Below are 19,360 nucleotides of genomic sequence, written 5' to 3'. Positions count from 1 at the left end.
TAACTGCCCTGTTCCAAAACACCTGTTGTTTGAAGTCGTGGATCCGTTCACTGAAGCTTTATCAATGATACTTGCTTACATTTCTGTTTTTTAAATAAATGTTGGTCAATTTAATTGACCAACTGGATTCAGCTAATATATGTGGCGCACCATCTCTGTTCATTAGATGCTAGAAGCTGGCCAGGATGCTGCGAATGGGATAAGAGCCTGAGATACGGGAAGCGACCACGGAGGACCCTAAGTGAGGGAGAAAACTTGTAAAACTAGCCAAATACCCAACAAAGGTAGAAAGGAGGCAAGTACAAATTAATACAGGAGCTAGAAGCCCAAGCGAACTACTGGCAGAGAGAACCTAGCGAAGGCTCCGAGGCGCCAGCTGTGTGGGTTTCCATGGAAACGCCTCTCCCACGCCTCCCCGAAGGCTCTGCCCTCTCACCACTGAGAGCCAATGACGGGCGGGGGTGGTTCCAGCGCATGCTCAGGAGGAGTCAGCGCCCGGGCACACAGCCTCGGGTTGTGGGCGGAGCTGGGGTGCGCGTGCGCCCTGCCGTCCGGCGCACGCGTCTCCCAGCATTCAGTTGGTGCGCGGGCGGCGGGCACCTTAGTCCCGTAGGCTACGGCGGCTGAGTGGACGGAGCCTGCCGGCCGCTACGCCGACGCAGGCCAGGTGGAGGGAGAGGTCGCCAGTGCACACCCGCCAGCCATGAAGCCCCCCGCAGGTACCGGCCGCCCATTGGTGTGGCCCCGCTCGCCGGACCCAGGAGCCGCGTGCCCCCTCCCTCGGGGTGGCCCCTGGGGCCTAAGAGCGGAGCCCGGTGACTCTCGAGTGACCCGGGTCCAGGCAGAGGAGGAGGGTCAGCGAGCCCGGAACCCCGACCCCTCGATTGCCGAATGAATGAACAACTTTTCCAGCGCTTCACTCATTTGGCAAACTCCGTGTCACTTCTTCTGAGGATGGGTCTGGCCCTGGGGTGGACTCTGAGGGAGTTCTAGACGCAGTTCCAGAGCCGGAGACGGACGTTCAACAGGCAAAAATTAAGCGAGGGCTTTAGACAGTGGTCGGTGCCGGGGCTGGTGGTGCTTCTTTAGGGAGGGCGGTCCTGGAGGGCTTTTCGGAGGAGGTGGCATTTCATTCAGCCTGGACCCCGTGGGGAGAAGCAGCTGTCCTGCGGGAGGAGCGTCCCAGGTGGTGGGAATCGCGAAGGCAAAGGCGGGGAGGCAAGCGCACCAGCAGGGCGTCTGAAGAGCAACAGGTCATTTTAGCTGAAACACAGCTAGGAGTCCCTTTTATGGGAAGCACAAAGGGGCGCTATGGAAGGGTTTTCATTTAGGGGAGCGATGCCACCCGCATACTCTATTTTAGAAAATCACCCAGGATGTTGAGTGGTGCCTCCTGGAATTTTCTCTTGCCCACCTATTCTCCCTCTGTTCTTTCTGCAGCCCATTGTGATGATGATGATAATTGTATTGATGATAATCATAATTATGGTTATTCAGGCCTCAGGGAGGCAGGAATGTTGTCTGCCTTGTTTGCTGCAGGATTGTTAGCTCAGAGACCTGGGACGTAGGTGACAATCAGTAAATATTTATGAAAAGAATGTGCCTGCTCCAAGTTTTCAAATCCTAGTTCCTCCAAAAGGTTTTCCCGACAATTCCACCTCACTCGGACCTCCCGCCTTTCCTGAGCTCCTGGAGCCATTCTTTACCACCAGATTTAATGCAGACTCACAGTCCCTCTTGTGCAGTTCTTGAAATCCAGAATACTCTGCAAAGATATTCTCTAATTTGAAGCAGTCATTTGGCCAGAAAAATCGAACCTCTATTGAGGTGAAGAGGCTCCCCCCGCCACTTAGTGTGTATCAGTGGAAGTAAGCTGCCCGGCTTTGAACCGCACCTCTGTCGCTTGCTGGCTGTGGCATCATGGCAAACTCAGGATTCCCATCTGTAAAGTGGAGCTACATAGGGTGCAGAGTACAGAACTGCCTGAGAGTTCAGTGAGGTCAACTCACCCTGGAACACACAAGAAGGTTTTCAAGTGACAGCTGTTGTTTTTCTTTTAATTAATTAATTTATTTACTTTTGGCTGCGTTGGATCTTCGTTGCTGTGCGTAGGCCTTCTCTAGTTGTGGCGAGCGGGGGCTACTCTTCGTTGCGGTGCGCGGGCTTCTCATTGTGGTGGCTTCTCTTGCTGCGGAGCACAGGCTCTAGGCGCACGGGCTTCAGTAGTTGTGGCACGTGGGCTTAGTTGCTCTGCGGCATGTGGGATGGGATCTTCCTGGCCCAGGACTCAAACCCGTGTCCCCTGCATTGGCAGGTGGATTCTTAACCACTGCGCCACCAGGGAAGCCCGACAGCTGTTGTGATAGGACCACAGTCTTGTATCCAAAAACTCCTGGGGCTAGGGACGTCACAATAATCAGGATTTCCCCCTCTTTTAGAGGAGTAATACCATACAGATGTTCCAGGTTCCATTCAGGGAGGTTGGGGATACCACCCTGCAGTGCAGTTATTATTTCAGTGAACCGCAGGTATATGCCGGATGTCCCGCTCAGCACCGCTGACTTCCGGGCGGGACCTCTCCTGGAGGCGGTCCTGGCCGCTATGGGGTATTGAGCAGCACACCTGACCCCGCTGAGGCAGGAGCATCACTCCCTAGTGGTGACAACCACAGACGTCCCCAGACATCCCCCGGTGTCCCCTGGGGGCAGGATCACCTTGTGCTCTAGAGGACCGATCGCCCTGTGGGTCCCCAGAAAGCCCTGGGGCCTCGCCATCTGCTCTGGGAAACGGTGGACTCTCCCCGGCCTGTTACTCTGACCCTGATTCCGAGCCTGAAGCAGGCATGCCGGGTGTGGGGTTCTGTTTTCTGGGTCCAGCCTGTGCAGGAGACGCCCTGGACGTGGCCGCACCGTGCTCGGCCGTGAACTACCTCCGGTGGGACCTGAGTGCCCAGCAAATCGGGGAGCTCACCACCGAGCTCATCGAGGAGACCAAGCGTGTGTACGACCGTGTGGGCTCCCAGGAGCTCCAGGACGTGTCCTACGAGAACACGCTCAAGGCGCTGGCCGACGTGGAGGTGTCCTACACAGGTGAGCTCTGCCCAGACCGGGCGACACCACCTCCTCCCCGGGGGCCCGGTGGAGAAAGGCAGCCTGGGCTGGCCGGCTTGCTCTGTCCCCAAGGGCCCAGAACAGCAGTGTCAGACAGTGTCTGCCAGTTCTCCTCTCGGGGAGCCGGCTCCCATGCCAGCCTTGAAACTGGAGCCCCTTCTCACCCCTGCCCGTGTGCCTGCCCGGGCATCTGTTTGTTTTCTCTGAGCCACTGAACTTGGTCCCCTTTGGTTTTCTTCTCCCACGGCGCCCTGGGTCCCCTGATACCCTGAGGCGTCCTCATTGCCACCCAGTGGGTCCTTCCCTCTTCTCCTCCATGGTCTGTCTGCTCCCTTTGTATGTCAGATACACAGCTCGCCTCCCAGAGCCCCCTCTGCAGAGGTTGATGAGGCAGAGAACTCTGAGCTGACGAGACCCCCTGTGCTCGAATCTCTAGAACAGCTGTTTTTCTGGGAACCGTCTAGAATCCCTGAATTCCAGCTGCAGGATTCTCACGTGTCCCTGACGCCTCGCTGTGCAGGGTCTGCTTGCCCCTGGCCTGCAGGCTTAGACTCCAGAAGGTCCGCCCTGGGGGGGCCCAGTGTGCCTTGGGCGCAAGGGTGAGGGCTGCGGCTCAGGCAGCGGATGGAGAGCCCGCAGGCTGGCTCTGCCCCCCAGTCCCCTGCTCTGGCGGGGGCGGGGCAGGGGTGGTGGGCTCAGTCTCTCCTCTCATCTGTGGCAGGAGGTTCTGGAGGGTGGATGATGCAAATTCCCACCTCGGAGGGACCCTGCCAGACATGATTTGGTCTCTCCTACTCCACTTCTGTGGCCTTTTCTTTCCATCTCCCCTCAGTAACCTGAGTAATTTTAAAGAAAACTAGAATTGGACCATGGCACTCCCCTCGACCAACTCCGGTGCCTTCCCACTGCCCTGGGGCTCAAGGTGGGAGCCCTCGACGTGGCCTCTGGGGCCCGGCCACGCGCCGCCTTGCCCCTCATCCTGCGCCCTGTCTGGGGGCTTTGTGCCAGCCGGGGAGCCCCTCCCCTCTGCTTGGCTGGGCGTCGGGTTCTTTGAGCACAGATTGAGCTCCGCCCGGCGCCCCTTCCTATGCCCCCTCTCCCCACACCGGCCACCTGGACTAATCCCACACTCTGGTGTTTTGTTGTCATACTCGATGCAGTCACAGCCTGCAAATCCCAAACGGACAGAAAAGGCTGTTTCTGTCCTTTTCACAGCTTGCTCTCGGGCCACCGGCATCAGACCCGCCCAGAGCCCCACTGTGTTTAGCCTAGTCAGCTGAGCCGGTGACTGCCCTGCAGAGGTTTCCACGCTGCAGCTGACCCACCAGACCTGGGCCATCTTGGTGGCCTGGAACCATGGAAGCCACCAAACTGTGATGTTAATTCAGGTCTCCCCCCTGCAAAATATATGCTCTTTTAAACACTGCTGTGTTGAGATACAATTCACATACCATGTAATCTGCCGACTTAAAGCATAGGTGTCATTGGTTTTTAGTGTATTTAGCATATCCAACCTTCACCACTATCCAATTCCAGAACCTTCCATCACCCCAAAAAGAAGCCCCGTCCCCATCAGCAGTCACCCCCTGACAACACTAACCCACTGTGTCTGTGGATCTGCCTGTTCTGGACGTTTCCCATCAGTGGAATCACACCCTGTGTGTCCTTCTGTGTCTGGCTTCTCTCACTGAGCATCGTGTTCTCAGGGTCCATCCACGTTGTAGCGAGTGTCAGGGCTTCTCTCCTTTTCATGGCCGAGTGATGCTCCCGTGTGTGGAGGGACACGTGTCCAGTCATCTGCTGATGGCGTCTGGGTCGTGTCCACTGTTTGGTTACTACAGATCATGCTGCTGTGATGGCGTGTGTAGAAGTTTTGGGTGGAGGGTGTTCCGTTACTCTCGGGTGTGCACCTGGGGGTGGGTCTGCGGGTCATGTGGTGACTCAGCTGAAGTGTGTGCTTTCACAGCCGCCACACGTCCTGTCTCACGAAGCGTACACGTGTGCCGTGAAGTATAAAATCTTTGGTGAGCTGCAGCGTAGCCATGGGCAGCCATGGCTCTTTTCTGGCACCGAGTCCCTTTGGCCTCTTCTGGTCTCATCCTACTCCCTCTCATCCTACTCCCTACTTCCGGTCCCTCTTGGCTTGGGGTGTCCTGAGCTAAGTTCCTTCCCTTTTGGAATGTGAGTCCCCGAGGACGGGGGTAACTGTGCTCATCTCTAGCCTGGGGCTGGCACCCACCCGTTTTCACCCGGGGCCGTTTTCACACCTGTCCTGTCGTCTCCCTGTTCCAGTTCAGAGGAACATCCTTGACTTCCCCCAGCACGTCTCCCCGTCCAAGGACATCCGGACAGCCAGCACGGAGGCGGACAAGAAGCTGTCCGAGTTCGACGTGGAGATGAGCATGAGGCAGGACGTGTACCAGAGGATCGTCTGGCTGCAGGTGAGCGCGCGGCGGGACCTCTTCAGGCTGGGTCTTTCCGCTCCCCGTGCTTTGTGAGGTGTCAAGCTGGAGGGAGCCCCACAGGTGGGCAGTGGGCACCACGGGCTGTGCGCCGGGCCTGGGCAAGGTGGTGAGTTTCACGGTGGGGCCATTGGACCACAGCAGATGATGTTAGAAACGTGACAAAAACGAGTGGGAGCGAGGAGAAGCATAAAATGCCTTCCCGGGTCCACATGTCACCTCACTTTCCCGACCTTGCTGGGGACACCTAGAGGGGACGTCCAGTCTCCAACGTGAGGTGAGGGATGAGTAACAGGTGTGTGCACTTCCTGCCTTCCTGTGGATGCTCCGTGCAGCCGGCCGAGCACGGCTGCCTGTGTCGGGGGGACCACAGGTACTTCTCACGTGGCTGGTGGGTGGTTCTTAGAACCCGCTGATGCGTATCCCTCGGGACCAGGGGAGGCCCCTGGGTGCTTTTTGCAGACACGAGGGCTGGGGCCTCTGAAAGCTCAGGCAGTGCTTCTTTTAACAGAAGTTTTCACTGATAGAATTAATTGTAGGTTCACATGCAGTTGTAAGAAATGATTCAGAGTGGTCCCGGCTACTTTGCCCTGTTTTCCCCAATGTCACCTTTTGTGAAAGCAAAGTCAGCGTCCCAGCAGGATCCTGACATTGACACAACTGCCCGTGTCATCCGCTGCCCTGGGAAGGTCCCCAGCGGCTTTCGGTCTGGGGCTCTTCCCAGTCAGGCGAGCATTTGTGTACCGCTTCTGTGCAGACTTCAGTCTCCATTTCCCTGGGGTGAGTGCCCATGACTGCGGTTGCAGAGTCCTGCGATGGCGGCTTTGTTAGGAAGTTTTGCTTTCTAGGAAACTGGCCAACTCCTTTCCAGAGTGGCTGCACTGTCTTCCTCTGCCTCCAGCGATGACTCCCCTGTTCTCTGCTACCTTGCCAGCACTGGGCGCCGTCTCGATGTTTTGCTGCGAGCAGAACTTTGGTTATCTTGTTCTAGGAGAAGGTCCAGAGTGACTCGCTGAGGCCAGAGGCGTCGCGGTACCTGGAGCGGCTGATAAGGCTGGGCAGGAGGAACGGGCTCCACCTGCCCGCGGAGACGCAGGAGGTGAACACCTGGCCTGGGCCCTGCGTGCATGCCTCTGCCCATCTTTCTGCCACCTCAACCCCAGGAGGGAAGGTCCACGTGGACCAGCACTCCCTCTGCACCTGCTCTGCCCTCGGTCCTCAGGGTCACAGGGCTTCCCCAGAGCACAGGCGGCGTGGGCCCCTCTCTGCGTCCCACCCCAGCCCCGCCTCATCTGGGCCCCCCGCCACCCATGGCTTTGCTGGGAGGGTCTCAAGGAAGGACCCCCTCCTCCGAGCCCACTCCACCCTCAGCCCCCACTCCCACAGAGCTTCTGTCCCGACGCCAGGCCCGTGGGGCTCCCACAGCAGCAGCTCTGTGACTGTGGGGTTTCTGCGATTCAGTTCGGACTCCATCTACCTGGAGTCAGAGCCCGCAGGTCAGGGCTCGGCCCACGCCAGCCATAGGTCCACGTCGTCCTCTGCGCTTGTGGCCGACAGGCTGTGTCAGGAGTTCCCACGTGCCCACCCCAAGTTCTGTTTGTCGGCTAGCGCGGCCCCCAGAACACAGGCACCCAGTCCACGGACTGGACCACCGGGTTATCATAAAGGAGCAGCCAGGTGGCAGGAGGAGGTGGAGAGGCATGGGGCGGGGCCGGGCCCCCTGCAGGCACCCACCCGGCAGCTCTCTGAGCCCCGAGCTTACCGAGATTTTGTTCCATGAGCACGATTACATCGTTGGCCATGGGCCACTGATTCACGCTGCAACCCCTGTCCCTCCCCCCTCCCAGGAGGTGGGCAGGCAGTGGGGCTGTAAGATGCAACCCATCCTATGGCTTTAGGTTTAGGAGCTGTGTGCCAGGACTGGGGGCCAAGATCCGACGCGTTTCTCCCGTAATTCACAGCACGGATCCCGCTGGGCACGGAGGCTGGGGGCGATGGGAGGCTGACGAGCGTGGCATCCGCCTTCACCCCCTCCCTCCTCTCTGGGCTGAGCCCTGCGGCCACGCGGGTACCAGTGGGCCCAGCCCCCTGGGGCCAGTCCCTTCAGGTCCGCCCAGCTGCCTGACACCCCTCTGCCCCCAACGTGGACCCCAGAGCCCTCAGCTCTTCCCACCCCTGGTCCAGCAGGATGGGGTCCCTGCAGCGCCCTGGACAGGCGGGCGATGGGCAGCCCGGCCCCTCCCGGGAGGCAGCCTAGTGGGGTGGGGAGGGCGGTGGGAACGGCGAGCCACCCATGGTCTAGCGTGTCACCTCGGTGGGGGGCGTGTGGTGCCATGGCTGCACGCGTCTTGATGGCCGGGATCAGACCCAGATCTGCCACCAACTGGCTGGGTCCCCGGAGGCCGGTCACTGGACCCCACTGTCCCTGTTCACCTCTGCAACGTGCGTGACCCGAGGACCCCCTCACAGGTGGTCGTGAGCGCTGACCGAGTCAGTTTGTGTAGAGGACAGAGAACAGTGAGGCCAGCAGATGAGGAAAGAGCTTGTCACTCGCGGTTCTGGGCAGGGGCCAGCCTTGTCACCTAGGGCCTCCCGGGAGCACAGGGGTTCGACAGCAGTGAGGGGAGGGGTGGCTGGGGACTGGAGCCTGCAGTGTGGGTCCCCGGGAGGGAGCAGCTCAGGATCGGCTAGAACAACCCAGGGCTCCGGGCCTACCCGGGCTGATGAGTGCAGGGGCGTGGTGGCCCCGAGTGTGGGAGCCCCATACAGAAGGGGCTGGGGTGCAGCCCTGCGCTGGCTGGTTTGCATCAGAAAGTGACAGACGTGGTTAACGTGGGTACCAGGCCCGACCCAGGGCTCAGCGACAGTTCTCAATACTCAGCACAAATGCTGTCCCGCTTTGGCCGGTGCTGTGCCTTGTGGTGGAGGAAACGGGACTCAGAGGACTATGAACTCCAGCCTCCAGGGTGGGCCGGGCGCGGGGCCCCCGAAGTCCTGCGGAGCGGCAGGCGCGTGGAGCTTCGAGGCTGGGGGAGGCAAGGGTGTGGACACTGGGGCTGCGCAGACCACCTTAATGCTTGAGAACCACTGGCCAGAGGGACCACGGGGATGCCCGGGGAGGAGGGCGCCCAGGAGAGGTGGCCTGCTGGTGCGGGGCAGGGTCCTGAGTTCCACCCCGCCCTCCCAGGGTGCCCTGTGCTCCTGCCCAGTTGTGGCCCGTGGGGCCATGAGGTTGCAGGGAGGCCAGTGCCTGGCACGGCGCCTGCTGCCCACAGAGGCCCGGCATCCCTCGGGCTGCTTCTGAGCCAGGCGTGCCCGATGAGCCCCTGCTCCTGGCAGAGCCAGTGGGCACGCTCCCCCAGCGCCCCTCCTGTCCTCCGACAGGCAAGTCTGCTCAGCCCGGGAGCGGGGCAGGCGCGCTGAGTCCTGGGCCGGGCAGGGGGCACAGCCTGGGCAGGTCCTCAAGGCGTCCCTCCTACTGCTGGCCCGGCAGGGGCCCCAGGGAGCTGGTGCCTTCCTCTGTGCCCCATGTCGTTCCTTCCCCCAGGCTGGTCCATTTCTACCTGTTTCTGAAAACCAGATAGACCCTGAAGGGACAGAAACTTAGCTCTGTTGAAATGGCTGAAACTTAGGCTGTCACCTTGGGGTAACTCCTGAGGAGGGTCCTAACAGTTAGGACCCGAGGCCCTTTCTCTCCCAGCTCCCTCCTCTCATCCGCCTCTTCTCCCTGAACCCCGCTCCGTGCCCCCGCCCCCCGATCTCACGGCCGTCTTCTTCCTTCAGAAAATCAAGAGCATCAAGAAGAAGCTGAGTCTCCTGTGCATCGACTTCAACAAGAACCTGAATGAGGACACGACCTTCCTGCCCTTCACGCGCGAGGAGCTGGGTGCGTGCGGGCCCCGCGGGGTGGTGGAGAGGCGTCCGTGTGCCCCTGACCCCCGGGAGGGCCTTCTTCCGCTGGGGCACTCAGAGTGTTTGAGTCCCAAGGTTCTGGATCCTTCCTTGGGGACAGTTGCGGTCTGTCTACCGAGATTCTGCCCCAAAGGGAGTTGTCCCCCAAGACCCCACCCCCACCCTGCTCTCTGTGATGTTTCTTTAATCTCACAGGGTCCTCCCCAGCCTGACTCGGCGTGGGGTCTTGAAGGGCTGGGGCCTGGGCGGCTTTTTCAACTTCTGCCCTCTTCCTCGAATGCTTTATTTTGAAAACTTCACACCTGTAGGGAAGTGGCAAGAATAGCACCAGGGAGACCCCGTGTGCTCCCCGGGCCCGGCCTCCCTACGTGGATGCCGTGTGTGCTGTTCCTGTGCCAGGGCCTCAGGACGTGTCTCTAGGAGCAAGGGCACCTCCTGAGCCCCTGGGTGCAGGCAGCCCTCGGGAAGCAGAGCGTGGAGCGGTCCCGCAAGCCGTCCCGATGGCAGTCTTTACGTTTCTGGCCCCATCTGGCTTGAGCCAGGCCTCAGGCATTGCATTTAGTTCCTGTCTCTCCAGGCTCCTTCCCTGCTGATTGGTTCCTCAGCCTTTTACAGACTTGCTTCTCTCTTGCCCACGCTGTTAGTTTTGCAAAATCTAGGCCAGGTGGGCAGCGGCCTGTCCGCTCTGCCCGGGGTTCAGATGGGGCTGAGCATCCTCACTGGTTCTGTGTAACAGGCTGTTGCATAAGATGTGACACCTCGTTTGCCTCTGGGCGGGTGGGTTTTGGGGACACCCACGGATGCACGCTGACCCAGGCAGGTTTTTCAGGTCCATCACGCCAACCTCTGCTGCCCTAACTTCTGGTCCCCAACCCCCTGTCCTGGGCAGCAAGACCCACATGGCTCCTGGGGTTCACGGGCCAAAGGGTGATCCCAGGCCTCTGGAAACTGGCAGCTGAATCTGCTGGCACAAGCTGTCCTGTGGGGCTGCTTTCCCCCCCATCTGTCCAGCCCAGGGGCCCTGCTGTCATGGCCCGGCCTCCCGGGTGAGAGGGTGAACCCCAGCTCCATGGAGCAGACATTCAGAGCCCCGGTGACCTGTCTCACGGGGCTGGGGTGGCGGCTGGACATGTGTGGCCAGCCTGGTGAGGTTTGACCCCGTCTGCAGTTTCAGTTCCAGCTGAGCAGGAGCCTCGCTGGGTTATTTTCTCCGGTTGTGGAAGGATCCCTGGTGTCATCTTACAGAAACATAGATGGTGTGTTCTTTCTCTGTTTTCTCCGTGTTTCCTGTCCTCCCTCTCTCTCCCTCTCCCTCTCCCTCCTCTGCCTCTCTCCTTCTTCCTCTCCTTCCTGCCCTCTCTACCTCTATCCCTCTCCTTCCCTCCCTCCTTCCCTCCCTCCTTCCCCCCTCCCCCTCCCCTCCCCCTCCCCTCCCTTCCCCTCCCTCCCTCCCTCTCTCTCCCCCTCTCCCTCCCTCCCTCTCTCCATCCCCCTCCCTCCCCCTCTCAGAGAGAGTCATACACACACATAACACTTTGGTTTCTTTCCCTAAATCTCAGTCCTAAGGCAATTTGCTCTAGGCGTCTTCTCTGTAAAGGCGCCATTCTCCGTTCACAGAAGCTTGGGGGTTGGTTCCTCTCATTTGTTTTCACCCACTAGTTCTGTGTAATCTCCTAATTTGTATCTTCTTGTAAGTCAGAACTCACCCCCCCTGCCCCACCCCACACCCCAGTACTTGCTGACCAATGTCTTTGTATCTGTGGGCTTCTAGGTCCTGGTCTTTCTGGTGGGGTACGGTCCCCTGCTGTCATCACTTACTTAGATGCTCATTGTCCCAATGTGGCCTCGAGGAGCCCCTTCAAGTGGGCGTGTCCCTGTGATTCTTCAAGCACCTATTTGACACAGGGTGGGCCGGGCTCACTTTGTCCTCTCCCTGGCCCAGCCCGGCCCGGCCCTGGCAGGATAGTCAGAACTAAGGTCTGGCTGCTGTGTGTGCTCCCAGATGCTGGGAGCTATCGCTTCTAGGCCCCCTCAGCTGACGAGAGCTGTGTGCACACACACGCGCAGACACACATCCATGAGTGCCTACCAGTGCCTTCAGCTCAGGTCGAGCCCCTAGGGATTCGCCTCGTGGCACCCCTTCCATGCTTTCACCACCTTGTCCAACAGTGAGAACCGGCTCCTGGTAAGTGTGAGGCTGAGAGAGAGTCACAGGGTCTTCCAGTCCCAGTAGGGAAGAAGAGCCGGTTCGGGGCGAGGGCGGCTCTCCCTAAGCTGTTTCTTGTTGGGTTAGGGTTAGAGTCACGGGCACACCTGTCAGGGCCTGCCGAGACGGCCCACCTGAGGGGGATCCTCTGGGGTTCCTCCACCCCTCCCTCAGCTCCCAGGCCCCAGGCTGAGCTGGGTGGCGAGAGTTCCGAGTGAACTGGCCTCTGAGGTTGGAGCCAGGGCATGAGGGGCGGTGGCCTTGCATACCTTGTGAGGCACAGGTCCCTGGAGGTTTTAGTCTGAGGGCGATGCACCCAGGTCTCCATGCTAGGAGGACAGGCCAGGTTGGAGGCCAGCCATTGCAGCAGTGCTGACAGCTGGGATGGGGCGGGGGCACCACCCAGTCAAGGCTGCCTGGCGGGTTCTGCCTTCCACTGGTGCCATCCACCCAGAAAGGACACAGAGGAGACGGCAGCCCATGCCATCCCGGGGTGGATGCTGTCCCGGGCTGGAGCCTGTCCCGGGGTGGACGCTCTCCCAGCCTGGAGCCTGTCCTGGGGTGGACGCCATCCTGGGGTGGGCACTGTCCCGGGGTGGACGCTGTCCTGGGCTGGAGCCTGTCCCAGGGTGGACACCGTCCCGGGGTGGACGCCGTCTTTGGGTGCAGGCTGGCCTGGGTGGAGCTGAACATAGCTTTTCCTCCCCGAGGGCGTCCTGATGAGAGCAGCAGCTGTCTGAGGCGGGAGAGCCCTCGACTTGGCTCCTTTGGGTGCAGAGGTGGGAAGTGGGCGTGTGGGTAGGCCGCACTGGGCACTGTGCTTCCTGCTGGCTCCCGTTCCTCACTTCCCATGCGGGAGGGACGCCCTCCCTTCCTGCCTGGGTCGGGCAGCCCGTGGGTCCTTTCAGAGCCCCCCAATTTGGCTCCCACAGGAGGGCTCCCTGAGGATTTCCTGAACTCGCTGGAGAAGACCGAGGACGAGAAGTTGAAGGTCACCCTCAAGTACCCGCACTACTTCCCCCTGCTGAAGAAATGCCACGTGCCCGAGACCAGGAGGAAGGTGGAGGAGGCCTTCAACTGTCGGTGCAAGCGGGTGAGGACCCCGCCTCTGCCGGCTTAGTGCCCGGAGGGGCCCCACGAGCTTGCCCCGCCCCAGCAGGTGTCCGGGGGTCTCCCTCCGTCCCCCAGGCCCCCGGGGCAGGGGTCTGAGCCTCTTCCTGAGCTCGTCCTTCTGCTCCCTCGCTCTCGAGCCTTAGCCTCAGGTCCTCTCCGTCTCGGGTGTTGCTGGATGCCCGAGGAGCTCGGATTCGCAGATGTCCCCCCATCCCCTCTCTGTGCCTAGCACGTGGGCTGGGCCTTCTCGCTGTGGCCCGGGCATGGCCTTGACATTCAGACATTGGTTTCTGCGGGGACACTTGTGTTTGGTCCATACCGCGTGTGGCTGCAGTCTGTGCTTCTCCCGTTTAGCATCTTCAGTAGATGGGGGCTGTGCATGAGCCCTTCATCCTCCCCGCAGACACCACTGGTGCTTGCTCAGTCTCGCAGGGGATGTGGGGGGCACGGGGGACAGTCCTGTGTCCCCGCCTTCTCGGCCTGCAGACAGGCCACGTTGGTCCTGTGGTGACTGGGAGCTCCCAGGAGAACCCCACTGCAGAACCGGAGAGGTGGCCCCAGAGAAGGTGGCATACACCTGGGGCCGGGCCTCAGCAGCGAGCCACAGGCCACCTGCAGCAACAGGTGTCTCACCGTCCAGGGGCTGGGTATTCAGGCGCTGTGGGGATGAGCTGCTGTCTGCACGGCAGCTGAGTTTGTACTCTTGAGCCCGGGGAGGCCCCTTGGTGGCTCCTGGAGAGCCTGGCCGCATTGCTTCCCACCCTCGACCTTAGAGCCCATCACGGTTCACACCCTTTCTGGTTCTAAAGGACCTGTGTTTATAAAGACCACGTGGTAGGACAGCACCAAAGTGTCTAGAAATCTGGGCCGGGAGGAGGAGGGAGGGGGATTGGCTGTGCCCGCCAGCGGCCTGAGAGCCCTGCCCGCCCGCAGAGACCTGGCCTGGGGCCCCGCGGGGCGGGCACAGCCCACGGTCCCCAGCGCCGGCCGTCTCTGGGTTCCAGGAGAACTGCGCGATCCTTGGGGAGCTGGTGAGCCTGCGGGCCCAGAAGTCCCGCCTGCTGGGGTTCAGCACGCATGCCGACTACGTGCTGGAGATGAACATGGCCAAGACCAGCCAGGTGGTGGCCACTTTCCTAGGTAACCCCGCCTCCCCCTGGGGCCCAGTGGGGAGCGGGGTCAGGCGGACCTTGACTGGTCGTGGTGCTGCCTGAGACCCCACTGTGTCAGCCCTGGGGGTCGCCTTCCCAGACCCTTCATTCTGCCTCGAGGGGTGCGGGGTGGGGGGCGGCTGGGGGGCCGACCCAGGGACGTAGCCGAGCCTCTCCCCTCCACCCGCAGATGAGCTGGCCCAGAAGCTGAAGCCCCTCGGGGAGCAGGAGCGGGCCGTGATCCTGGAGCTAAAGAAGGCCGAGTGCCAGAGGCGGGGCCTGCACTTTGACGGGCGCATCAATGCCTGGGACATGCGCTACTACATGAACCAGGTGGAGGAGACGCGCTACCGCGTGGACCAGAACCTGCTCAAGGAGTACTTCCCCATGCAGGTGGTCACGCGCGGGCTACTGGGCATCTACCAGGAGCTGCTGGGGCTGACCTTCGACCTGGAGGAGGGCGCCACCGTGTGGCACGAAGACGTCACGCTCTACACGGTCCGGGACACGGCCTCGGGCGAGGTCATCGGCAAGTTCTACCTGGACCTCTACCCTCGGTGTGTGCTTGGGGGAACATGTCGGCCGTGGGCTGGGGATCCTCTGCGGAAGCTGGGCCTCACCCCGCGTCCCTCCCCAGGGAAGGGAAGTACGGGCATGCGGCCTGCTTCGGCCTGCAGCCGGGCTGCCTGCGGCAGGACGGGAGCCGCCAGATCGCCATCGCGGCCATGGTGGCCAACTTCACCAAGCCCACGCCCGACGCACCCTCCCTGCTGCAGCACGATGAGGTGGAGACCTACTTCCACGAGTTTGGGCACGTGATGCACCAGCTCTGCTCCCAGGTGGGTGCGGGCGCGGGGCTGCGGGCAGGAGCGGGGGAGGGCCCAGGCGTGCGTGGTCCTCAGGCATGTCCTCGCCGCTGCGGGATTCTTCAGCTGACGTCACCCCGGACGTGGCAACGCCCTCGGTGTCAGCTTCCATTATCAAACCCCACGCACTGGGCACGTAAACAACGGAAATGGATGTCCTGGAGGCTCTGGAGGCTGGAAGCCACTGATCAAGGTGTCAGGGCCAGTTCCCTACATGTTAAATACATGTAGTCAAGAATTGCCTTTAAAAAAGAAAAAAGAAAGGAACGTTGACTGCAAGTCTGGTGACAGCCAGTGATGAGAACCAGAGGGAAGACTCTGGGGCCGGGAATGCCGCGCCCAGTGAGGCCCTGGGGCTGCTGCCAGTCTCGATGGAGGCTCAGCAAGTCCCAGTGACTTTCCCATGTGGGGCCCCCAGCTGAACGGCCGGTCCCAGGACCCACTGCTCGCTCAGTCTCCCTGCGGTCAGCCCTCCGTCCCGAGAGCGATGCTCTCACAGGCTGCACCGGAGCGCGTGGGGACAGTTCACTGAGCTGTGCAGCCGTCACTACTGCCCTGTTTTGGAACATTTCCATCACCCCGAAAGTGTCCCACATGCCCTTAGCTATCACTCCCGCCCCAGCCCCTGACAACCAGGAACCCACTCTCTGACTCTGTGGATCTACCTGTTCTGGATGTTTCCCATCAGTGGAGTCGCACCCTGTATGTCCTTCTGTGTCTGGCTTCCCTCACCGAGCATCGTGTTCTCAGGGTCCATCCACGTGGCAGCGAGTGTCAGGGCTTCACCCCTCTGTGTGGCTGAGGGACGTCCCCGTGTGTGGGGGGACCTCTTATTACTAGTATGTTTATGAGCAGAAGGTTTTGACTTTGAAGTTCAGTTTATTAACTGTTTTCTTGCACGTTTTGTGTCCTGTGGAAAAAATCCTTCTCTAACCCGAGGCACCGAGTTTCTCCTGCCTAGTTTCTTCTGCCTTTTCTGCCTAGAAGTTTTGTAATCAAGCCTTTAATTTTGTTGTTGTCCACTATGGTGGAGTGTTGTCTGTGGTGTGAGGCTGGGGGTCACCCTCTGTCACCACATTCTCGCCACCGATCCCCACACGGCCACATGTGATGTGTGTTTCTGTTTAAAGACACCTGGTCTGATAGCAATTGTTGATTCACTCATGGCGGGGTTGTAACCCTCGCCTGAAGGAAGCTCATCTAACACACGCACTGTCCCCGTGAGCACGTCACCACCCTCCTGCAGTGGGACACCAGCCAACACTTCAGCTCTATGCTCGGAGCCGTGTTGAGCAGAGAAATCACCCCAAAAACACAAAAACGCACACATTGGGGCATTCGGCAGACCGTGAGAAGGACGCGTGTTTGCAGTTGGGGCTAGAACCGGAAGTTGGGGGTCGAGTGACCCAGGAGTGAGGAGGCAGCGTCTGCCTTGCTCCCTGGGGCCTGGGAAGGACATGCCGGGGTCACTGGGCTCGTGTGGACCCACACCTGCCGGGCCTGGGTTCCAGCCGCACTGCATCAGGCGCCGTGTATTCAGGAAGAATTTCAGGCACAAAAGAGGAGCAAAGAGCGCCGGCCAACGGCCGCCATCGGATGCGCTGTGTCTGCACCTTTGCCTCCTGGGTGCGGGGCTTTGGCTGGAGAGTGTTGGCTCCATGGGTGGGGAGGGGGCGTGGTGATCCACGGGATGGCGGGCTCTCTGCACCCCTGTGTCCCGGGCAGGTCTGGGCTCCGGGGTGGGCCCTCCTGCAGCTCCACAGCCCGCCTTGCAGGCCGAGTTCGCCATGTTCAGTGGGACACACGTGGAGCGGGACTTCGTGGAGGCACCTTCGCAGATGCTGGAGAACTGGGTGTGGGAGGTGGAGCCGCTGCTCAGGATGTCCCAGCACTACCGCACGGGCAGCGCCGTCCCCCAGGAGCTGCTGGACAAACTCATCAAGTCCCGGCAGGCCAACACAGGTGCGGCCGGGCCGAGGGAAGGGAAGGGGGCTCCCAGACCGCCTGGCTAGAGAGGGCGGCCTGGACACAGAGCCAGTCCCACGTCTCCTTGCTCCTGCCCCCCAGGCCTCTTCAACCTGCGCCAAATCGTCCTGGCCAAGGTGGACCAGGCCCTGCACACGCAGACGGCCGCAGACCCGGCCGAGGAGTATGCCCGCCTCTCCCAGGAGATCCTCGGGGTCCCAGCCACGCCAGGTAGCCACGCGCGAGCCGGGCCCACCTTAGGGGTCGGGGTGGCGGCCACTGCCCGGGTCAGGAGGATCATCTGGTGACGTGTGAAGGGGGACCGACTGACACCCTCCAGCCAAGGCCTGCGGACCTCTGGCCTCTTCCCGCCTTGGTTCCTGGGCTGGTCCCTCCCGCTGTGGCCCGTGGAGGCCAAGGGTGGGGTGGGCGGCTTTGCATGTGCTTTCTGGAGAGCCTGGAAGGGACAGGAGAGGTCTTCATACCCCGGACAGAACGCGTCGATGAGGTTTGCACGTGCATGTTGGTGCGGACACGCGGTTCACTCCCTCGTGAGCGCTTTAACCCGCGCTCTCCCCATGGCGGAGGGCGAGCCCTGACTCATCCGTCGGAGCCTCGGCAGCTGACCTTGTAAGAGGCTTAGGGGTGAACCCTTGTGAGCTTCAGCAGAAATTGGGCAAAGATTTATTTGTGTCCCTCCACTGAGTTGCCCGCAAGGTCCCTGTTTTCTAGAAGTGTTGGGCCAATTCTCCCTCTAGTGGCAGGGGTCTCAGACAGGGCTGCTTTGAGGCCCCCACTCTCGGGAAGGGGCACTGAGGGGCCAGGGGCTGGGCAGGAGCCTCTCCTCGTGTGTCTCAGGGACCAACATGCCTGCGACCTTCGGCCACCTGGCAGGCGGCTACGACGCCCAGTACTATGGCTACCTGTGGAGCGAGGTGTACTCCGCGGACATGTTCCACACACGCTTCAAGCAGGAGGGCGTCCTGAGTGGCAAGGTGAGAGCCCGGCCTGCCGCACAGACCAAGACGGCGGTCCTCGGCCTGGGCCTAGATGCCTGTGCCACCCGCCTGGGCCTGCCCAGCCCTGAGGGCCCTGCCCTGGACCTCCTGCTCCCCTGCCCTTTGTTCAGCCACAGCAGAGGTGGCCACACCCACACCCCCAGATCCCCTCCCTTGGATGCTGATGGCCCCTGGAGCCAGGGGAGGGGGTACTCCACCCTCCTGCAGCCCCGCCCCCTCTCAGCAGGTGGGCATGGACTACAGAAGCTGCATCCTGAGGCCCGGCGGCTCTGAGGACGCCAGCGTCATGTTAAGGCTCTTCCTGGGTCGGGACCCCAAGCAGGACGCCTTCCTCCTGAGCAAAGGGCTGCAGGTTGAGGGCTGCGAGCCACCGGCCTGCTGACAGAACAGGGTTCTGCCCACCCCAGCGGGCCCGGTGCCTTAGCGCCCCGCCGGGGCGGGGGAGGGGCCGTGTGTCCCCCCAGCCCGAGTCCCCGGCGGCCGGCCTGGGTCAAAAGTCTCCACCTGGACGTGTCTGGAGAGCCTGGCGTCAAGGCTCCCACTTGTTGCACTAATGCAGCCCCTTCCTGGGGAGCTTTCCTGGTTAAAACACAGTTCTTTGAAACCCAGCCATTAAAAAAAAAGGCTCTAGTCCTGGTCTCTGACTGCCATCCCTTCCACCACAGGAGTGGCATGGGGGCCGTCACTCTGGGGGGGAGTCCTGACCTTGGTCGGGGATCAGCCCTGGGGCCGTTGAAGGCTGCTTTCCGCTGGTGACGCGTCTGGGTCACTGGGAGACAGCCGAGCTGTGGGGTGAGTTCAGGTGGGGATGGCCCCCCACCCTCGCCGGGCCGGCCCTCCAGGGACGGGGTGTCAGCCTCCTGCCGGCCTCTCGCCCGTCACTCTTTGGCGTGGCGGGAGCTGGTTCTGGTGGTGGGCACAGCTGCGGGGGAGCCCGGCTGTGGCTGTCCCTGTCCCTGTGCCCTGTTCTCCTGCTCACGGCCGGCCGGCTGGCTCCCTCTGGTCATCGGCAGCTCGTGAAGTCTGGACCACAGCAAGGGGCCGCCTTCCTGGGTCCTAACAATTTTTCCAAAAGGCCTTGGGGGTGTATTTTGGTGGCAGTAGGAATTCAGAGCAGGTGCTGCACCACTGGAGCGATAGAGTGGGTCTGGACCGTCCCGTGTGTCCTTCCCTGGCCTTTGAGCTCCTCGGGAGCCCTGCCTCTGGCCCTTCGTCCCCACAAAGGACGCCAGGCAGCGGAGCGAGGGCGCGGGCAGTGCCCTGACCTTCTCCCCGGGGCCCAGGCGGGCAGGCCGTGCCACGCTCTGTCCTCCCCTCAGCCTGCCCACCCGCCTGTTCTCACCCGCCCTGGGCCAGTTGGCTGTGGACCAGGCTGTGGTGTCTGCCCTTCTGCAGCACCGGCTCAGCTCCCTGCACCCACTTCTGTGCCTTCTGTGTTCTGGGCTGGTCGCTGGCCCAGAGCCGGTGGGCGGGCACCCCGTGGCCGGGAGGGCTGTTCGTATGAATTACCTGGGGCTCGAAAAGGAGCACAGCCGGCCTTCCATCCGGGCACCTCT

The 19,360-nt window shown here is 61.4% G+C and overlaps 1 protein-coding gene across 4 annotated transcripts; it reads left to right on the top strand.

Moving 5' to 3' along the window:
* Positions 1–591: 591 nt before the first annotated feature.
* Positions 592–18,408, top strand: THOP1 (thimet oligopeptidase 1). Of its 4 annotated transcripts, none has more exons than XM_082620235.1 (13): positions 592–719; positions 2,877–3,089; positions 5,403–5,551; positions 6,564–6,671; positions 9,356–9,458; positions 12,623–12,783; positions 13,808–13,943; positions 14,145–14,511; positions 14,592–14,793; positions 16,596–16,782; positions 16,888–17,016; positions 17,680–17,780; positions 18,028–18,408. In XM_082620235.1, exons 1-13 carry the CDS (start codon positions 704–706, stop codon positions 18,184–18,186), a joined length of 2,031 nt encoding a protein of 676 aa, XP_082476361.1. In that variant the 5' UTR covers positions 592–703; the 3' UTR covers positions 18,187–18,408. The 4 variants fall into 4 exon arrangements, with proteins under 4 accessions (XP_082476361.1, XP_082476360.1, XP_082476359.1 ...); XM_082620234.1 differs by having other exon boundaries at positions 17,644–17,780; positions 18,031–18,408; XM_082620233.1 differs by having other exon boundaries at positions 17,644–17,780.
* Positions 18,409–19,360: the final 952 nt, after the last annotated feature.

The sequence above is a fragment of the Mesoplodon mirus genome, assembly GCF_964341445.2.
Source record: "Mesoplodon mirus genome assembly, chromosome: 5".
NCBI classification, from domain to species: Eukaryota; Metazoa; Chordata; class Mammalia; order Artiodactyla; family Ziphiidae; genus Mesoplodon; species Mesoplodon mirus.
This window is presented reverse-complemented; position numbering and strand designations above follow the sequence as displayed.

Excerpts from the sequence above, each read along its gene's own strand:
- THOP1 (XM_082620232.1), top strand. Across the intron at positions 5,552-6,563 it reads AGAGGATCGTCTGGCTGCAG|GAGAAGGTCCAGAGTGACTC; the intron begins GTGAGCGCGCGG and ends ATCTTGTTCTAG. Across the intron at positions 9,459-12,622 it reads CTTCACGCGCGAGGAGCTGG|GAGGGCTCCCTGAGGATTTC; the intron begins GTGCGTGCGGGC and ends TGGCTCCCACAG.